Source organism: Pan paniscus, chromosome 2 (assembly GCF_029289425.2).
Source record: "Pan paniscus chromosome 2, NHGRI_mPanPan1-v2.0_pri, whole genome shotgun sequence".
Taxonomy (NCBI): Eukaryota; Metazoa; Chordata; class Mammalia; order Primates; family Hominidae; genus Pan; species Pan paniscus.
Genome location: NC_085926.1, coordinates 33,474,693 through 33,492,508, shown reverse-complemented (window position 1 = coordinate 33,492,508; position 17,816 = coordinate 33,474,693). Strand labels below are relative to the sequence as shown.

The window sequence follows — 17,816 nt, the reverse complement described above, 5'->3', positions numbered from 1 at the left end:
AGGACTCCTAGAGATGAGAGTACTAATAATGAGCAGGGCTTCAGCATGGCTTATGCAGGGGACTCCAGTCACATTGTAGTCTAAGTAAATAGAGCCTCCTCACCCTAACACAACTAGACCACAATTTGATTTAAAAACTACTTTAAGGCCGCTTACGGCAGCTCACATTTGTAATCCCAGCACTTTGTGAGGCCGAGGCAGGAGGATTGCTGGAGCTCTGGAGTTTAACATCACCGTGGGCAACATAGCAAGACCTCATCTCTACTAAAAATAAAAATAAAAAAAATTAGCCGGGCATGGCGGTGCGTGCCTGTAGTTCCAACTACTCAGAAGGCTGAGGTGAGAGTATCACTTGAGCCTGGGGGTTTGAGGCTACAGTGACTGATGATCAAGCCACTGCACTCCTTCCTGGGTGACAGAGCAAGACCCTATCTCAAAAAAAAAAAAAAAAAAATACTTTAGCCAACAGCAAAAAAGAACACAAGAAGGGAGAATAGTGTAATAAAGCCCATGTATCCATCATCTAGCTTCAGCTGTTACTGACATTTTGCCAATCCTTTTTATCAGTAATCTGTACCCTCACTTTTCATGTTTGTTTACTGTAGCATTTTCAAAGCAAATTCCAAATATTATATTGAATACTTCATGAAGTTTATACTTCCAGGATGTAGTGTAATATTTTAAAAATTACTTTCTGGCTTAATTTCCTATTTTTTTTAGGTGGTGAGATCTGCTGAGGAAGCGGCATCAGTGTTGGCCACTTCAATTAGTCCAGAGCAGTGCATCAAAGTGCTTTGTCCTATCATTCAAACTGCAGACTACCCAATTAATCTGGCTGCAATCAAAATGCAAACAAAAGTGATAGAGAGAGTGTCCAAGGAAACCCTAAACCTGCTTTTGCCAGAGATTATGCCAGGTCTAATACAGGTAAGCAACAAAGCTTGGAGAGGAATAAGCCATGATACATTTGGGATACAGTTATTTTAGGTACTTTCCAGGCATCATTACTGGCATGATCAAGCCTTCCTCCTGTTTGTCTGCAATATTCAGGACAAAGACTTTTCATAACTAGCCAGGGGGTTATAGATGTGGGTGTGGTAAAATTTACATAACATAAAATTAACGATTTTTAAGTGTACAATTTAGGAGCATTAAATACATTCACAGTGTTATGCAACCATCACTACTATCCACATACAGAAATTTTTCATCATCCCAGACTGAAACTCTGTACCCATTAAGCAATAACCCCATTCCTTCCTCCCTTCATCCCCCCCAGCACCTGGTAACCTCTATTCTATTTTCTGCTAGATTCCTTATAAGTGGAATAATACAATATTTGTCCTTTTAAGTCTGGCTTATTTCACTTAGCATAATGTTTTCAGAGTTCATCCATGTTGTAGCTTGTATTAGAAGTTCATTCCTTTTTATGAATGAATAATATGCCATTTATGTATTTGCCACAAATTGTTAATCTGTTCATCTGTTGATAAATATTTGGATTATTTCCTTTTTATTGACAAATATTGTAATAATTTCCTTGTAATATCTTCATGCACTTATATATATACATCTAGAAACAGAATTTCTGGGTGTTGCCAGATTTCACTCCAAAGTGGTTATACTAATTTATAGTCATAGATGTAATGTGTTTCTCTTTAGCTACATAAACCCCATCATAGAAACATTTTAACAAAAATGAGATGTGTTTTATAACATGCTTTAAAACTTAACCATACATTGTGAACTCTTTCCATCCAATAAATAATATTTTACAATATGATTTTAATGGCTGACTAATATTACATAGTATGTATATTAAGAACCCTCCTAAAGAGAACTAATCATTATGCATCTATAGTATTTATTTTTTATTCTAGTCTAAGCTTAATATTACTAAATTGGGAGGTCCTAACATAAGATCTAGATATCTTTGTCTATGCCTTAGTACTAAGAACAGAGTATAATAGGCTAGGCACAGTGGCTCACACCTATAATACCAGCACTTTGGGAGGCCAAGGTGGGCAGATCACCTGAGGTCGGGAGTTCAAGACCAGCTTGACCAACATGGAGAGACTCTGTCTCTACTAAATATACAAAGTTAGCCAGGTGTGTTGGCACATGCCGTAATCCCAGCTACTCGGGAGGCTGAGGCAGGAGAATTGCTTGAACCCGAGAGGTGGAGTTGGCGGTGAGCCAAGATTGTGCCACTGCACTCCAGCCTGGGAAACAGAGCAAGACTCTGTCTCAAAAACAGACAAACAAAAACAAACAAACAAAAAAAAACACCAGAGTATATATAATATGTATATGTCATATATATAATGGGTACTGAATCCATGTTTGCTGGATAAATAGCTTAGAGTATGAGGATGCTAGCAAAGAGCTATTGTGGCTTTAAGTTCTTATAAATTTCTTATTTCCTCTGATGATAGGTTGGTGCAGGATTTTATTGCATACGCAATTATTGGGAAAAGGCATCTTACCTATCAGAAAAGCAAAAGAATGCTAATGAACATAAATACTAGCATTTTAACTCTTTGCTATAGACTATTAAAATTAAGGTGTGTAGGTATTAGGACCAGAGCAATGAAAGGCAAGAAGGCAATGGCAATATACTTTTTGAATGCCTTCATATTTTCTCACTAGAAAATTATCTCACTGAGCAACTAGGATAGCATACAAAAAACATGAAAAACATCTTCAACAAAATTAGGAAAAGGTATCCCAGTGAACCCCAAAATATGAGCAGATAGGGCCAAACCGCCACCAGCAGCAAGTTCCCCTGCAAATATCAGTGGTATGGAAAAGTGTGAAGGAAAGTCAAAAGTTACTTTTAAGACCCTGGGGCCAGAGAATCACCCAAGTTCTCACCCCTAAAAGAGGTGTCCCCATTCAGAGTGAAAAGCTAAGTATACATAACTGATAAAAAAAATTGGAGGTAAAGGCAGAGGTCCTGCAGGAAGCCCAAATCATGCTGGGGTGGCATGGATCCTCAGGCCTCTTAGAAATACCTTGCAAAAGCTCCCTTCCGGAAAGAGCTTATTTAGCAAAAAATTCCTTGACTAGAGTCTAAACTAAGCATCTATGCAACCATAAAAAAGAACAAAATCATGTCCTTTGCGGCAACATGGATGCAGCTGGAGGCCATTATCCTAAGTGAATTAACGCAGAAACAGAAAACAAAATACCACATGTTCTTGTTATAAGTGGGAGCTAAACATATTGGGTACACACAGACATAAAAAATGGGAACAATAGACAACTGGAAACTCCAAAAGGGGTTGGGAGAAAAGGGAAGGGTTGAAAAACTACCCATTGGATACTGTGTTCACTGTTTGGGTGAGGGGATCAATAGAAGCCCAAACCGTCAGCATCACACACAGTATACTTACATAATAAACCTACACATGTACCCCCTGAATCTAAAATAAAATAAACTGAGCATTATAGCAATATTGTGGCAGAGGTGACTACCCAAAGGCCGTATTTTTTTAAAAAATGGGTAACAAGAAGAAAGAATCCTGCATCAGTAAAGCTAGAAAAGCTTTCATGGTGCAACCCACTCCCCAACACAGAAAATTTATTTTAAAATATAGAATACAGAAAAGTGTCTTTCACTTACACATGAGCAACAGAAAACGGTTGTGGAGGTCAAGCCCAAAGATACTGCCTATTCTTCAAAAAAGAGGAAGAAAATAATGGCGCGAGGTATACCTACAGTGAAGTTACACTAGACACATGGGCACAAAGCAAATGAAAACTTAAACCCAAATTTAAGAAAACAAGGTAAAAAAAAGTAAGAAAACTATAGAAACTAATAAAAAGCATGAATCAGATATTTTAAAGCTTGTAAAGGGGAAATTAGACAATAGATCTATTGAAAACAGAGCAGTCAGAGCTCAAGAAATAATATTTTACTACCAGTCTTCAGTGGAATATACCGTAAAGATGAAAGAAACTGCAAAGAAATCTTGAACTGCATTCAATATATTCATAGTTAGGAAAGATGCTAGTATGGTTATTTTTTAATAGTAATAACATCAATACACATATCAGATAGATAAGATAGATTAGGACAAAGCAAATAATGATGTCATAAAATGAAGTAAATCTTAAAACCTTAACTTTGAATTGGGTATGTCAAAATGAAAATATTATTTAATTTCTTATCTCAAAAAATGTTTCCTACTAGCCTCTGAATCAGTATCAACTCAGTAACACTGAGCATCCCTACCACCCAGATTGTGGTCTTCAAATACCATTTTCCACTCAAAAGAGTCAGGTGTCTTTGGGAAAATGACTGAGTCCAGGTTTGGAGCAGGTAATGTATAAAATGAGCCTGAGAATTATTGACTGAAAGCAAGGAAACTATTCATATTTGAGGGTCAAAAAGAATAATGCTACAATGAATTAAAATACATCAAATTTTAAAGTGAAATTCATGAGTTTTTATTGATACTTTAAAAACTGGCCAACTTTGAAGATTATTGGGTTATTCCCAAAATTGGTTAATAAAGAGAAAGAATCAAAGCACATAGACTACCTATCCTATTTTCAGGATAACCAAATATTTGATGAGATAAAGTACTTTTAGAAGGATTCCAGCTAGTAAATTCAGAAGAAATTATTGACTTACAAAATTATTTTTGGCCAGGTGTGGTGGCTCATGCCTGTAATCCCAGCCCTTTGGGAAGCCCAGGAGGGCAGGTCACTTGAGGTCAGGAGGTCGAGACCAGCCTGGCCAACATGGTGAAACCCCATATCTACTAAAAATACAAAAGTTAGTTGGCTGGTGGCAGACGCCTGTAATTCTGGCTACTCAGGAGGCTGGGGCAGGAGAATGGCGTGAACCCGGGAGGTAGAGGTTGCAGTGAGCCAAGATTGCAGCACTGCACTCCAGCCTGGGAGACAGAGTGAGACTCCATCTCCAAACAAAAAATATGTATATATATTTCTTAGGCAGTGTGTGGTAGCTCACACCTGTAATCCTAGCACTTTGGGAAGCCAAGGTAAGAGGATCACTTGAGCCTGGAAGTTCGAGACCAGCCTGGGCAACATAGTGATGCCTCGTCTCTACAAAAAAATTGTTTTTAATTAGCCAGGTTTTCTTACCTGGGTTGGTGGCTCACAGTGGCATGCCTATGGTCCCAGCTATTGAGCAGGCTGAGGTAGGAGAATCACCTGAACCTGGGAATTTGAGGCTGCAGTGTGCTGTGATCATGCCACTGCATTCCAGCCTGGGTGACTAAGCAAGAGCCTGTCTCCAAAAAATATATATATATATATATTATATATATACACACACACACACATATATATATATATATTTGGCCTCATTGAAACATTGGATATATGAAGTGATTTTCAGTAGCCACCAACATCGTTAGGTAAAAAGATGTTGGGGCAGGGTATATAATGGAGGAGTTAGACTAACAACATCTGAACCTACTGACCAATCTTAATATCACTGAAGGTGGGACAACTAGACAAAAGTTTTCTTGCCTGGCTTGGTGGCTCACGCCTGTAAACCCAACACTTTGGGAGGCTAAGGCAGGAGGATTGCTTAAGCCCAGGAGTTGGAGACCAGCCTAAGCAACATAATAAGAAACTGTTGCTACAAAAAAATTTTAAAAATTAGCCAGGCGTGATGGCATGTTCCTGTAGTCCCAGCTACTTGGGGGGCTGAAGTGGGAGGATCACTTGAGCTCAGGAGGTAGAGACTGCAGTGAGCCACAATCATACCACTGCACTTCAGCCTAAGTGACAGAGCAAGATCCTGTCTCCAAAAAATAAAAATTAAAAGTTTTCTTTTCTAAAGCAATTGAACCTAAATCTAATCTAGTCTTCAGTTTAACTGTCAGTTTAAAGGAAGTTCAGAGAATAGAGAAGCATGTTAAATTGTACCTTAAGGGTATATTCTGTCAAATTCAGAATGTAGGAAATTCTACGAGGAAAACTGCCAAATTTCTTTAATAAAGAAATGGCATGAAGAAAGAGGAAGAGGAGGTTATCAACTGTTAAAGAATCTCAAGAATCTAATCAACTTGGCTGGGTGTGGTGGCTCACGCCTGTAATCCCAGCACTCTGGGAGGCTGAGGCAGGCAAATCACCTGAGGTCAGGAGTTCAAGACCAGCCTGGCCATAGTGAAACCCCGTCTCTAGTAAAAATACAAAAAATCAGCCAGGTGTGGTGGTGCGCCTCTGTAATCGCAGCTACTCGGGAGGCTGAGGCAAGAGAATCACTTGAACCTAGGAGGCAGAGGTTGCAGTGAGCTGAGATTGAGCCATTGCACTCCAGCCTGGGCAACAAGAGCGAAACTCCTTCTCAAAAAAAAAAAAAAAAAGAAGAATCTAATCAACTTGAAAAAGAACAAAATTGGAGTACTTACACTCTCAATTTTAAAACGTATTACAAAGCTATGATAGTAAAGACAACATGGTACTGTCATAAAGGTAGACTTAATAGATCAATGAAATAGAATCCAAAAATAACCCTCACATTTATAGGCAATTGATTATCACAGTTTTTTGTGGGGAAGAAGAGTATTTTTAATAAATGTGATGCTAGGACAACTGGGTTTCCACATGAAAAACAATGAAGTTGAACCCCTACCTCACATCATATACAGAAATTAACTCAAGGAATGATGCACAGAAAATGGCAGACAGAGTAGGAAGCTCCAAGAATTGATCCATCTACTTAAGCAACCATTGAGCTGGCAAAAAATGAATAGAATCAACTTTTTTGGAACTCTAGGATCTAACCAAAAACTTATAGTAACCAAGAGAGTACTTAATGAAAGAAAAAGGCTTACTTTCAATACTTTAGAATAATACTACAATGAATTAAAATACATCAAATTTTATTTCAAAGCAAATTCTTTTTTTTTTTTTTTTTTTTGAGACAGAGTCTCACTCTGTCACCCAGGCTGGAGTGCAGTGGCACAGTCTCGGCTCACTGAAACCTCTGCCTCCTGTGTTCAAGCAATTCTCCTGTCTCAGCCTCCTGAGTATCTGGCTGGGACGACAGGTGCCTGCCACCGTGCCCGGCTAATTTTTGTAGTTTTTAGTAGAGACAAGGTTACACCATCTTGGCCAGGCTGGTCTTCAACTCCTGACCTCATGATCCACCCGCCTCGGCCTCCCAAAGTGCTGGGATTACAGGCATGAGCCACTGCACCTGGCCTATTTCAAAGCAAATTCTAAGTATCATGTCATATTAAATACTTCATGAAGTTTACACTTTCAGGACATAGGATAATGTTTTAAAAATTACTTTCTGGCTTAATACTTCCAGGACATAGTATAATGTTTTAAAGATTACTTTCTGGCTTAATTTCCTGTTTGTTTTAGGTGGTGAGTTGCCTGGATAATTTTTTTAATTTTTTGTAGAGATAGTGTCTTATTATGTTGCTTAGGCTGGTCTCCAACTCCTGGGCTTAAGCAGTCCTCCTGCCTCCACCTCCCAAAGTGTTGGGATTACAGGCATGAGCCGCCAAGCCAAATAAGAAAACTTTTTTAGGTGGCATCTCATTGAATGACACATAATGTCTAGTTGTCCCGCCTTCAGTGATGTTAAGATTGATCAGTAGGTTCAGATGTTATTAGTCTAATCCCTCCATTATATACCTTGCCCCATCATCTTTTCACCTAATGATTTTAGCAGCCACTGAAAATCACTTCATATATTATTGTAGCATGATTCTATTCATTTTGGCCAGCTCAGTGGTTGCTTAAGTAGAGGGGTCAATTCTTGGAGCTTCCTACTCTGTCTGCCATTTTCTGTGCATCACTCCTTGAGTTAATTTTTGTATATGGTGTGAGGTAGGGTTTCAACTTCATTCTTTTTCATGTACTGAAAATACTTTTTTACTTTCAGTAAGAAACTTACCTAACTGCCTACCATCCCCCATGCTCAGTAGCCTTGATGATGGTGGCCCATATTTGTGGTGTAGCTTGCTGGTGCCAGGAAGGACATGGACCTTGTTCTCAAAAAATTGTGGTTATGTTTTTTTTGTTGTTGTTGTTGTTGTTGTTGTTGTTTTTATCTCTGGCATTCCCTGAGAGGCTGGCACAGAGACTAGCCTTTGTTTCACCTCCCATCAGGCTGAAGTGGCTTCCTAAGTGGAGTCTATTGAAAAGATTTAAAAACATACTACCCATAGCCACCTGAGGCAAGGGAGAGCAGACAAGACAAGCAGCAAACAAAAGCCTGGGAAGGAGGAAGCTGAGGAAGAAGATAATTGGTGAAATAAGGGTTTTGCTGGGCCCACGTGTACTGAGGAATCCACCAAAAGTATGCTCAGAAAAGACCTTAGAGCAGGGGTCCCTAACCCCCAGGCCATGGACTGGTACTGATCCATGGCCTGTTAGGAACTGGGCCACACAGCAGGAGGTGAGCAGTGGGCAAGCGAGCATTACCACCTGAGCTTCGCCTCCTGTCATATCAGCAGTGGCATTAGATTCTTACAGAAGCATGAAGCCTATTGTGAGTTGCACATATGAGGGATCTAGGTTCCATGCTTCTTATGAGAATCTAATGCCTGATGATCTGAGGTGGAACAGTTTCATCCTGAAACCATCCCCCCATCACCCTTCCCCATCTGGAAAAATTGCCTTCCACGAAACCAGTCCCTGGTGCCAAAAAGGCTGGGGACCACCATCTTAGAGGGCCCTAGGCTTGGACCTCTGGATGTTCTTTGGGCTCCATGCAAGTAGGAGTTGGGCTAAGACAGAATTGTAGGCAGCCTAGCTAATTGAATGATTACGCAGCTCAGAGTCAATCTGCAAAGACTGGGAGAGTTTGTCTTGTTTTGTTTTGACCCCAGGCATTTAAGGAAATCTCTGTCAGGTCACTGGCTGACTGCTGAGGTAACAAAGAGACTTCAGTGACCACATACCGTAAACAAAATTTACTCAAACAAATCAGTGATCTAAATATAGCTACTAAAACTATAAAACTCATAGAAGAAAACATAGCGATAAATCTTTATGACCTTAGATTTAAGTTCATCCTCTATGGCAGTGGATTATTAGATATGACACCTAAAGCATCAATGATAAATAAAAAATAGGTTAGTTGAACTTCATCAAAATTAATAACTTTTGTTCATCTCAGGACCTAATCAAAAAACTGAAAAGACAACCTATAGAATGGGAGAACATTCTTGCAAATTATATATCTGATAATGGTCTACTATCCAGAGTATATATAAAGAACTCTTATAACTCAACAGCAAAAGGATAAATAACTTTTAAATGGACAAAGGACTTGAATAGCTATTTCTTCAAAGAAGATGTACAAATGGCCAGCAAGTACGTGAAAAGATGCTTGGTGTCATTAGTAATTACGGAAGTCAAAACCACAATGAGATACCACTTCATACCCACTGGGATGGTTGTGATCAAAAGAACAAAAATAACAGGTTTTGATGAGGATGTACAAAAATTGGAACCCTTATACATTGCTTGCATAAATACAAATTGGTGGTACAGCTGCTGTGGAATGCAGTTTGGCAGTTCCTCAAAAAGTTAACATAAAGGCTGGGCACGGTGGCTCACACCTGTAATCCCAGCACTTTGGGAGTCCGAGGCGGGTGAATCACTTGAGGTCAGGAATTGAAGAGCAGCCTGGCCAACGTGATGCAACCCCATCTCTACCAAAAATACAAAAATTAGCCAGGCATGGTGGCGGGCACCTGTAATCGCAGCTATGTGGGAGACCGAGGCAGGAGAATTGCTTGAACCCTGGAGGTGGAGGTTGCAGTGAGCTGAGATCACATACTGCACTCCAGCCTAGGCAACGGAGCAAGACGTCATCTCAAGGAAAAAAAAAAAAAGGAAAAAGATAAAGTTAACACAAAATTGTCATATAACCCACCTATTCTATTCCCAGGTATATACCCAAAAGAAGTCAAAGCAAATATTTAAATAGTTATACATGAATGTTCATAGCAGCACTATTCACAGTAGCCAAAAGGTGAAAACAACCCAAATATCCATTAATAAATGGATAAACAACATGATATATCATACAATGGAATATTATCCAATCATAAATATTACATTCCTATTCCACTCCTTGCCCATAATACCTCATTCTGCCATGTGATTCCCTAACTGTTCTGGGAAGGGACAGTGCGTGTCTTTTTGGACACTGAACATTATTTACCTGGCCTGTTCTTGTCACATACCAGGCACTTAAATATTTAAACATTGAATGCCATACTCTTTGCAGTGTTATTTGTAATAGGAGAAATTTCGCAGGAAGGAGGTTATTGGGGAGGAAGATGTAAACTTACAATACTCTAGAATGGTTAAATTAGGAAGCATACTAAATGAATGCCTCATATCATTATTATAAAGACCATATAGCAAAGTTCATTTACATTATAATTGCAATTATATTAAAATGATGGAAAATAAAATTAACAGTTTGATTGCATGACTTAGGAATAATGTACTTCTTTTAGCTAGATATCTATTGATATTTTAATGTTTCTGCAGTTGTTTTAGAAAGATAAAATGATTAGGATTTTAGTGGAGATGAGCTCTATTTTTTCCCTGGAGTAAAATGTGCATATTCATTCAGATAATTGATTCAAAAATATTTCATGGATAAGATTGCTGTAGAGTATTGAAATAGAGTAAGTAGTGTGATCAAAAGCGTAAGTGGGAGAGATGGACAGAGAAAGGGAAGATGTTAGTCAAAAGGTACAAAGTTTCAGTTAAAGAGTATTAGGTTCTAGCTATCTATTACACAGCACAGTAACTAGTTAATAATGTATATTTCAAAGTAGCAATTATAAAAGAAAATGCATTTTAAATGTTACCACAAAGAAATGATAAGTATCTGAGGTGATGGATATGTTGATTAGCCTGATTTGGTCATTCCACAGTGTACATGTATTGAAACATCACATTATACCCCATAAATATATACAATTATTATTTGTCAATTAGAAACAAGTTAATTTTTTAAATAAAATTAGGTTATTAAAGGCACAATAAAAGCATAGGGGAATAGTTTACATAGACTAGATTTATTAGAGAAAGTAATCGCAGGGATGGAACAGATGTAAAACTTAATCGGGCCTGGATTATGTGACTACCTTGAGCTACCAAACCAATGAGTTTAGGTTTTATCGGATAGTGAGGAGCGCTGACTGCCTTAAAACCTAATGCTTTAGGAAAGTTAGTCTGGAGACTTTTTTCAGGGTGAATTGGCAAGTGAGCAGCCTCAGAGTCAGAGAAGTGCAGCTTTCCAGACTAAGTAAGAACCTGATATAGAGGGCTAACAGTGAGGGCGCAGTAGGGGAAGTGAAGGGAGAGAAGGGCATTGTCTATGCTTGAAAAGGTTAAAAAGTTAACTTTGATCTGCACTTTTCTTTCCTTAGTATGCTCGAGATTTCATCTTTCAGCTGCATCTTCTGTCCCTGTTAAAAAGGTAGTTTTCTCAGATCCCCTGGAGTACTAACAGTGGACTTCTCTCCATAGGGTTATGATAATTCAGAGAGCAGTGTTCGGAAAGCTTGTGTCTTCTGCCTGGTGGCTGTTCATGCGGTAATTGGTGATGAACTAAAACCACATCTCAGTCAACTTACTGGCAGTAAAGTAAGTAGTGCTGCTGTGTTTTAGAGATGGTGGCCATAGTACATCTTTCAAAACTTAGTTACATGTCTGTAACAGTAAGCTTTTTATTTGGCATTTAATAAGTCAGGCTTTGAGCATCCAACTTGCCCTTATTATTTCTGTTTTGTATTTTATCTTTTTCTACTCTAACATTTGTTAGATGTTCACTCAGGTGAAGTCAGCAGTTTGTTGGGGTGATTGGTAGGTTTCTGTGAGAGAAAATGCCTGCAGCTTCTGGTTATTTATAATAGTCAGCTGACTCCTTACCAAATCCCAGACCCAAATCTTTACCCCTGACCACTGTTTTATTAAGAATAAATAGACTGTTGTGGTTATATATATTAATGGATTACTGTATATCTCTCCAAATATAGAATATCTGCACATTAAAAAATTTTTCCCCTTAAGAACTATGATAATCAAATATTTGTTCTTCTCTTTCTATTATCCAAATTAATGTGCAACTTTAACTTGGTGTGTTAAAATAAAAGTTTTCTAATTCATTGTTCAGACTTAAAAAAATAACTAAGTCTTGCCTTTCTCATTTGATTGCTACTACCAGTACTTTAAAATTCATTCTACTAAGGTGGCCAGGCAAAGTGGTTCATACCCGTAATCCCATCACTTTGGGAGGCTGAGGTGGGAGGATCACTTGAGACCAGGAATTTGAGACCAGCCTGGGCTACATACTGAGAAGACCGTGTCTCTAATAATAAAAATGATAATAATTGTTTTGAATTAGAAGTTTGTTCTCAAGGGTGAAGATAACTTCTGATTGTTGAATCATGGCTTATGAACCATTTAGCAGAAAGCACTCACCGTCACTTAAAGAATTTCTGAAACCCTAAGGATTGTCTTACTGTGGTCAAATTTATCTTTTAATAGCAAAAAAGCAGAATATACATATAATGGAAAATGAGCCTAGGTAACACACTTTACATTAAGTTATAGATAGATTTAACTATAATTCTTAACTCGGGTTATAAACCACCTCGAGACTTAGGTAAACTCTCATCTTAAGAAAAATGCATTCAGATAAAACCATGAGAGACAAAGTTTTAAAAAAATAGAAAAATGCATAATGGAAACAATTACATGTCGTTTCAGAGGGTTCTGTGATCCCCTGAATCCCATGGCTACCAGGTTAAAAACTCTTAGATCAAAGAGTTAATGTTTAAAAAGCAAACCTTCCAAAACAATTAAAATTCAGCACTGTATCAGAACAGTAGGTAGCCAGTAATAATGTTACATGTGAAGACAGTAGGTAGGTGGAAAAAATATTTTGGAATAACGTTAGATGAAACAAGTAGGCCAGATGTGGTAGCTCCCACAGCACTTGGGAGGCCAAGGTGGGAGGATCACTTGACCTCAGGAGTTCAAGACCAGCCTGGTCAACATAGGAACACCCTGTCTCTACAAAAAAAGAAAAAAAAATAGCCAAGCATGATTGCATGTGCCTGTGGTCCCAGCTACTTGGGAGGCTGAGGTGAAAGGATTGCCTGAGCCCAGGAGGTTCAGGCTGCAGTGAGCCGTGATCACACCACTGCATTCCAGCCCAGGCAACAGAGCAAGACCCTGTATCAAAAAAAAAAAAGTAGAACACAGAATTGTATATTTATTGATTACAAACTTCATAAAGTCATGATCTCATACAAAGACTGCAGAATGACACAGAGATATTTAAAACATTCTTGGTAGGATGACAGTGGCTTCATGGTCTAAGATCTTAGGTCCTGTAACCCAAATACCTGAATTCCTATTTTTGCCCACTTCTTACCCACCCCTGTGACCTCAGGCAGTAACTTAACCATTCTATATTGTGATTTCCTCATCTATAAAATATGAAGATAAAGATATAATGTAAAACAGCATATCGTGTAACACCTAGTACTCAATTGTTTGTTATTATTGCTTTAATGGTGACTTCTGAGTTTACTTTAATGTTATATTAGTCTGTTTTCATGCTGCTATAAAGAACTGCCGTAGGCCAGGTACGATGGCTCACGCCTGTAATCCCAGCACTTTGGGATGCCGAGGTGGGTGGATCACAAGGTCAGGAGGTCAAGACCATCCTGGCTAACACGGTGAAATCCCATCTCTACTAAAAATATAAAAAATTAGCCAGGCGTGGTGGCAGGCGCCTGTAGTCCCAGCTACTTGGGAGGCTGAGGCAGGAGAATGGTGTGAACCTGGGAGGTGGAGCTTGCAGTGAGCTGAGATTGCGCCACTACACTCCAGCCTGGGCGACAGAGTGAGACTCCATCTCAAAAAAAAAAAAGAACTGCCCTAGACTGGGTAATTCATAAAGAGATTTAATTGACTCACAGTTCCGCATGGCTGGAGAGGCTTCAGGAAACTTACAGTCATGGCAGAAGGGTGAGCAAACATGTCCTTCTTCACATGATGGCAGGAAGGAGAAGAATGGGAGAACTGCAGAGGGAAGTGGGCAAAAGCCCCTCACAAAACCATCAGATTTCGTGAGAACTCACTATCACTAGAGCAGCACAGGGGAACTGCCCCCATGATTCAGTCACCTCCCACAAGGACCCTCCCCCAACACATGGGGATTACAATTCAAGATAAGATTTGAGTGGGAACACAGAGCTAGACCATATCAAAAGTTTTATATGTGATCCCTACAATATATTTTGAAAAGACATGATAAAATACTCTGTCATGAACAACTTTCAAGACTTAGAAACTTTTTTGACTTTTTATATTTTTTTCAGATGTGCTAGGCAAAAAAAAAATAATTTGTTATTCCTAATTATCAACAATAACTTGGGCATTATCATAACCCCCAGCCTAAAATCTATCTTTCAGAGCTCACATATATGTATATAATATTTTAATGAGTATCTTATAATTTGGAGCAGCTTGCTCAAATGACATTTATTTGGCTTGAATCTGCAGATGAAGCTACTGAATCTTTACATCAAACGTGCACAAACAGGTTCTGGAGGAGCTGATCCCACTACTGATGTTTCTGGACAAAGTTAGTGAAGCTCATCACAGCGAACCAGGTCTCTCAAAAGAAAGGACAGATAGACCACCCTCATCAATGAAAGGAAATTCTCAAACACATCCTTTGAAACTTACTATTGTTTCCCAGTTTTAGTTTTTTGTTTCGTTTCGTTTTGTATTTTCTGTAACAGAGGACTATCCTCAGTCTGCATGTAACTTTTATGATAGTTATTCCAAATTCAGGAAGAAGCAGTATTAACATCAATTGATCGACACAAAGTAATTTTTAATTTAATTCATCATTTCACATGTTTGTACTTTGTCTTCCCATTAACCTTTGCCAGTGTTATGATTGTATAAATTTTTTTAAATGCTGGTTAAACAGGAATGCTTAAAGCTTTAAAAGTTTAACAGTCTAAAACATTTTTGCTTTTATTCAACTGCAGAATAATATTTTTATTGCTACTTTGAGTTTTGTTTCGTATCATGTCCTATGCTAGAAATATTTAAATGATGTGAAACAAAGCAGGACTAATTTGAACTACAGCTGGACTCCGTTTGTGTGATGGTGATACATGTCATTAGCTGCAACTTCTTTGGGGTGATCTATAGTTTGAAAACTAAAACCTCAAAGACAGATGTTACAGAATCAGCCAGTTCTGTAAAACTGATATTGTCTATTGGTTATTGATCTTGCCATCTTTATTTAAAACCATGTCCCTTCTATGATCCCTTAAGAAAGCTGCACCAAATCATCTGCCTGTTTTTTCTTGATACTTACTGAAATAGAAGGTTTTATTGCAGGGTTTATTTTGGTTTGTTTATATCTTTGTTGTGAATGATGCTTTTTTGTATTTATTAATATCAAATTCACTTATGAATAAACTTGATAATGGAAACGGACAAAAAAAATCAAGTGCGTGTGTGTCCTTGACCGTCTTCTGTTTCTCACGTAATAAACAAATTATCGAGACATGGGAGTGACCAGCACCTTTTCTTTAAATGGTGGAACCTGGTTTCCTTTTACCATGAAATTGTCTTACTTGAAAATATTGATCCTGATGAGAGAGAAGATGGTGCCAAGGCTGTCTTTGTATAATGGGCTCAAATTCTCTACCTCTTCAGGGCTAATACTTTTAACTGAGCTGCTGCCTATAGTGTCTTTTGGAAAACTACTTAAAGGGTGATTTTCTGTTACTTTTTAGCAAATTTTTTTAATCACCTCTTGCTACACCCATTCTTTTCATGTGCAGCCGACTCAAAAATTACCAGTTTTGGTGAAAGGCCAAAGTAGATAATTTGGAACCAGGATACTAATGATTTCTCATCTTTACTTTTTTTTAATCCTAATATAAAGTGAATTTGATTGAAAAGGCAAATAGCTATTAGGGAAGCAGTTTGCCATTGTTGCAGAGTTATCTGTACTTTGTTTAACTGAAAAAAATGTAGAAATATATGTAAAGAATTTAAGACAAGAGTACTGAATGGATGATTTGTCATAGGCTTTCCCCTTCCTTTCTTTCTGTTCTAGCAGCAGGAAAAGTTTCTCTATATCCTCTCCCTCTACCTGTAACAATTTTGTTTTCTACTGTTAATTACATTGTGTATTTATAGTTCTATGCTTACCGTTGTGCATATACTGGCAATAAAACTGTACATAACATTACTTGAAAAAGTTAATAATGTATATCAGTTTTTCTGTCTCACTGTGTAACAAGTCACTCAGTTTTATTTTAACTTTAGACGGTCTTGTATCAGTGGTGGTCTCTTGAATTTTGTAAGTTCATCTGAGGAGAAAAGATTTTTCAGGTGTAGCTACCACAATCAAAGGTATATAGCTACATACGCATGTATATATTACAGCTTATCTGTAAGAAGAAAATGCATTTTAAACACTGAACTCTTCTCAGTAGCATTTTATGACCTTTGGATATGTTTGTAATCATTTCGAATCAAAATATTGATTTAATTTTGACCTCTGGTTTAAGATACTGCTTTAACTACTGTTGACAACCAAGTAGAGTGACTTAAGCTGAATAGTAACTAACTGGAAAATTAGATAAGCACCTGGCATCTAATGGCAGGCAGGCACTCAAGAAATGAATTAACTACATAACGGAAAAGTATGGTTTAATGTGTCCAAATGAAAGCTAGTAGATGTAAACATGGAAAAATTGTGTTTACAATTTTATAATCTCAGTTGATAAGACTATAAGAAAGCTGATTATTTAAATCACTATATACAATACACCCTTAATTTGTTCATTCCAGAAACATACTGAGATGTCAGCTACTTAAAAATGGTCACAAAAAGCTACTGTTTATATTTTTCCTCCTGCTATTCTCTCCCAAATTAATTATTAATAAGTGTTGTTCATTTACTGCACTGCTGAGAACTAATTAAAACTATATATTCCAGATTGTAAAACATGTTTATTTCTTCTGGGTTTCAAAATCTATAATATACTTCTGACATTTTCAAGTAACACGTGGTTTGAACCTGAGGCTTCAATTTTGTAGTTAATCTGCTGTGTTCCTTCATATTTTGTTCTTACAGACTTTAAGTCAAAATTACTTTTATTATTAAGTTATGTCTTACAGTAAAAGACTGGAATCTTACTGATAACATCATTGATAAGGCCAGGTCTATTTGTTAATTCAAATGTAGCTTATAATTGCTCAATTAGAATAGCATTTACAGTAAATAGAAATGATAATTAGCATATTACTCCATAATACATGAGGCTTTTTAAACTTAATTTTTTATATCTTTGCTTCTGGTATTAGTTTAATTCATTTTGTTGCAATTAGTACAGTTTTGCAGCTATATAAAAGGTTTGGAATTCCGTTGTTGAAAAAAAAAAAGAGAAAGGCTGGGCGCAGTGGCTCACACCTGTAATCCCAGCACTTTGTGAGGCCGAGGCGGGCAGATCACGAGGTCAGGAGATCGAGACCATCCTGGCTAACATGGTGAAACACTGTCTCTACTAAAAATACAAAAAATTAACCAGGCGAGGTGACGGGCGCCTGTCATCCCAGCTACTCGGGAGGCTGAGGCAGGAGAACAGCGTGAACCTGGGAGGTGGAGCTTGCAGTGAGCCGAGATCACACCACTGCACTCCAGCCTGGGGGACAGAGCAAGACTCCATCTCAAAAAAAAAAAAAAGAAAGAAAACCTATCAGTTAAAAAAATTATCCATCTTTATTGTAGGATATTT

The 17,816-nt window shown here is 37.9% G+C and overlaps 1 protein-coding gene across 50 annotated transcripts in view; it reads left to right on the top strand.

Annotated features, from left to right (window-relative positions):
* CLASP2 (cytoplasmic linker associated protein 2) overlaps positions 1 to 17,026 on the top strand; it is a 221,943-nt gene extending 204,917 nt beyond the window's left edge. For all 50 annotated transcript variants that reach the window (XM_063602234.1, XM_055109628.2, XM_034956067.4 and 47 more), the window contains 3 exons: positions 721 to 927; positions 11,500 to 11,616; positions 14,548 to 17,026. In XM_063602234.1, the coding sequence (XP_063458304.1) occupies positions 721 to 927; positions 11,500 to 11,616; positions 14,548 to 14,634 (411 nt within the window). In that variant the 3' untranslated portion in view covers positions 14,635 to 17,026. The remainder of the gene's footprint in view (positions 1 to 720; positions 928 to 11,499; positions 11,617 to 14,547) is intronic.
* Positions 17,027 to 17,816: the final 790 nt, after the last annotated feature.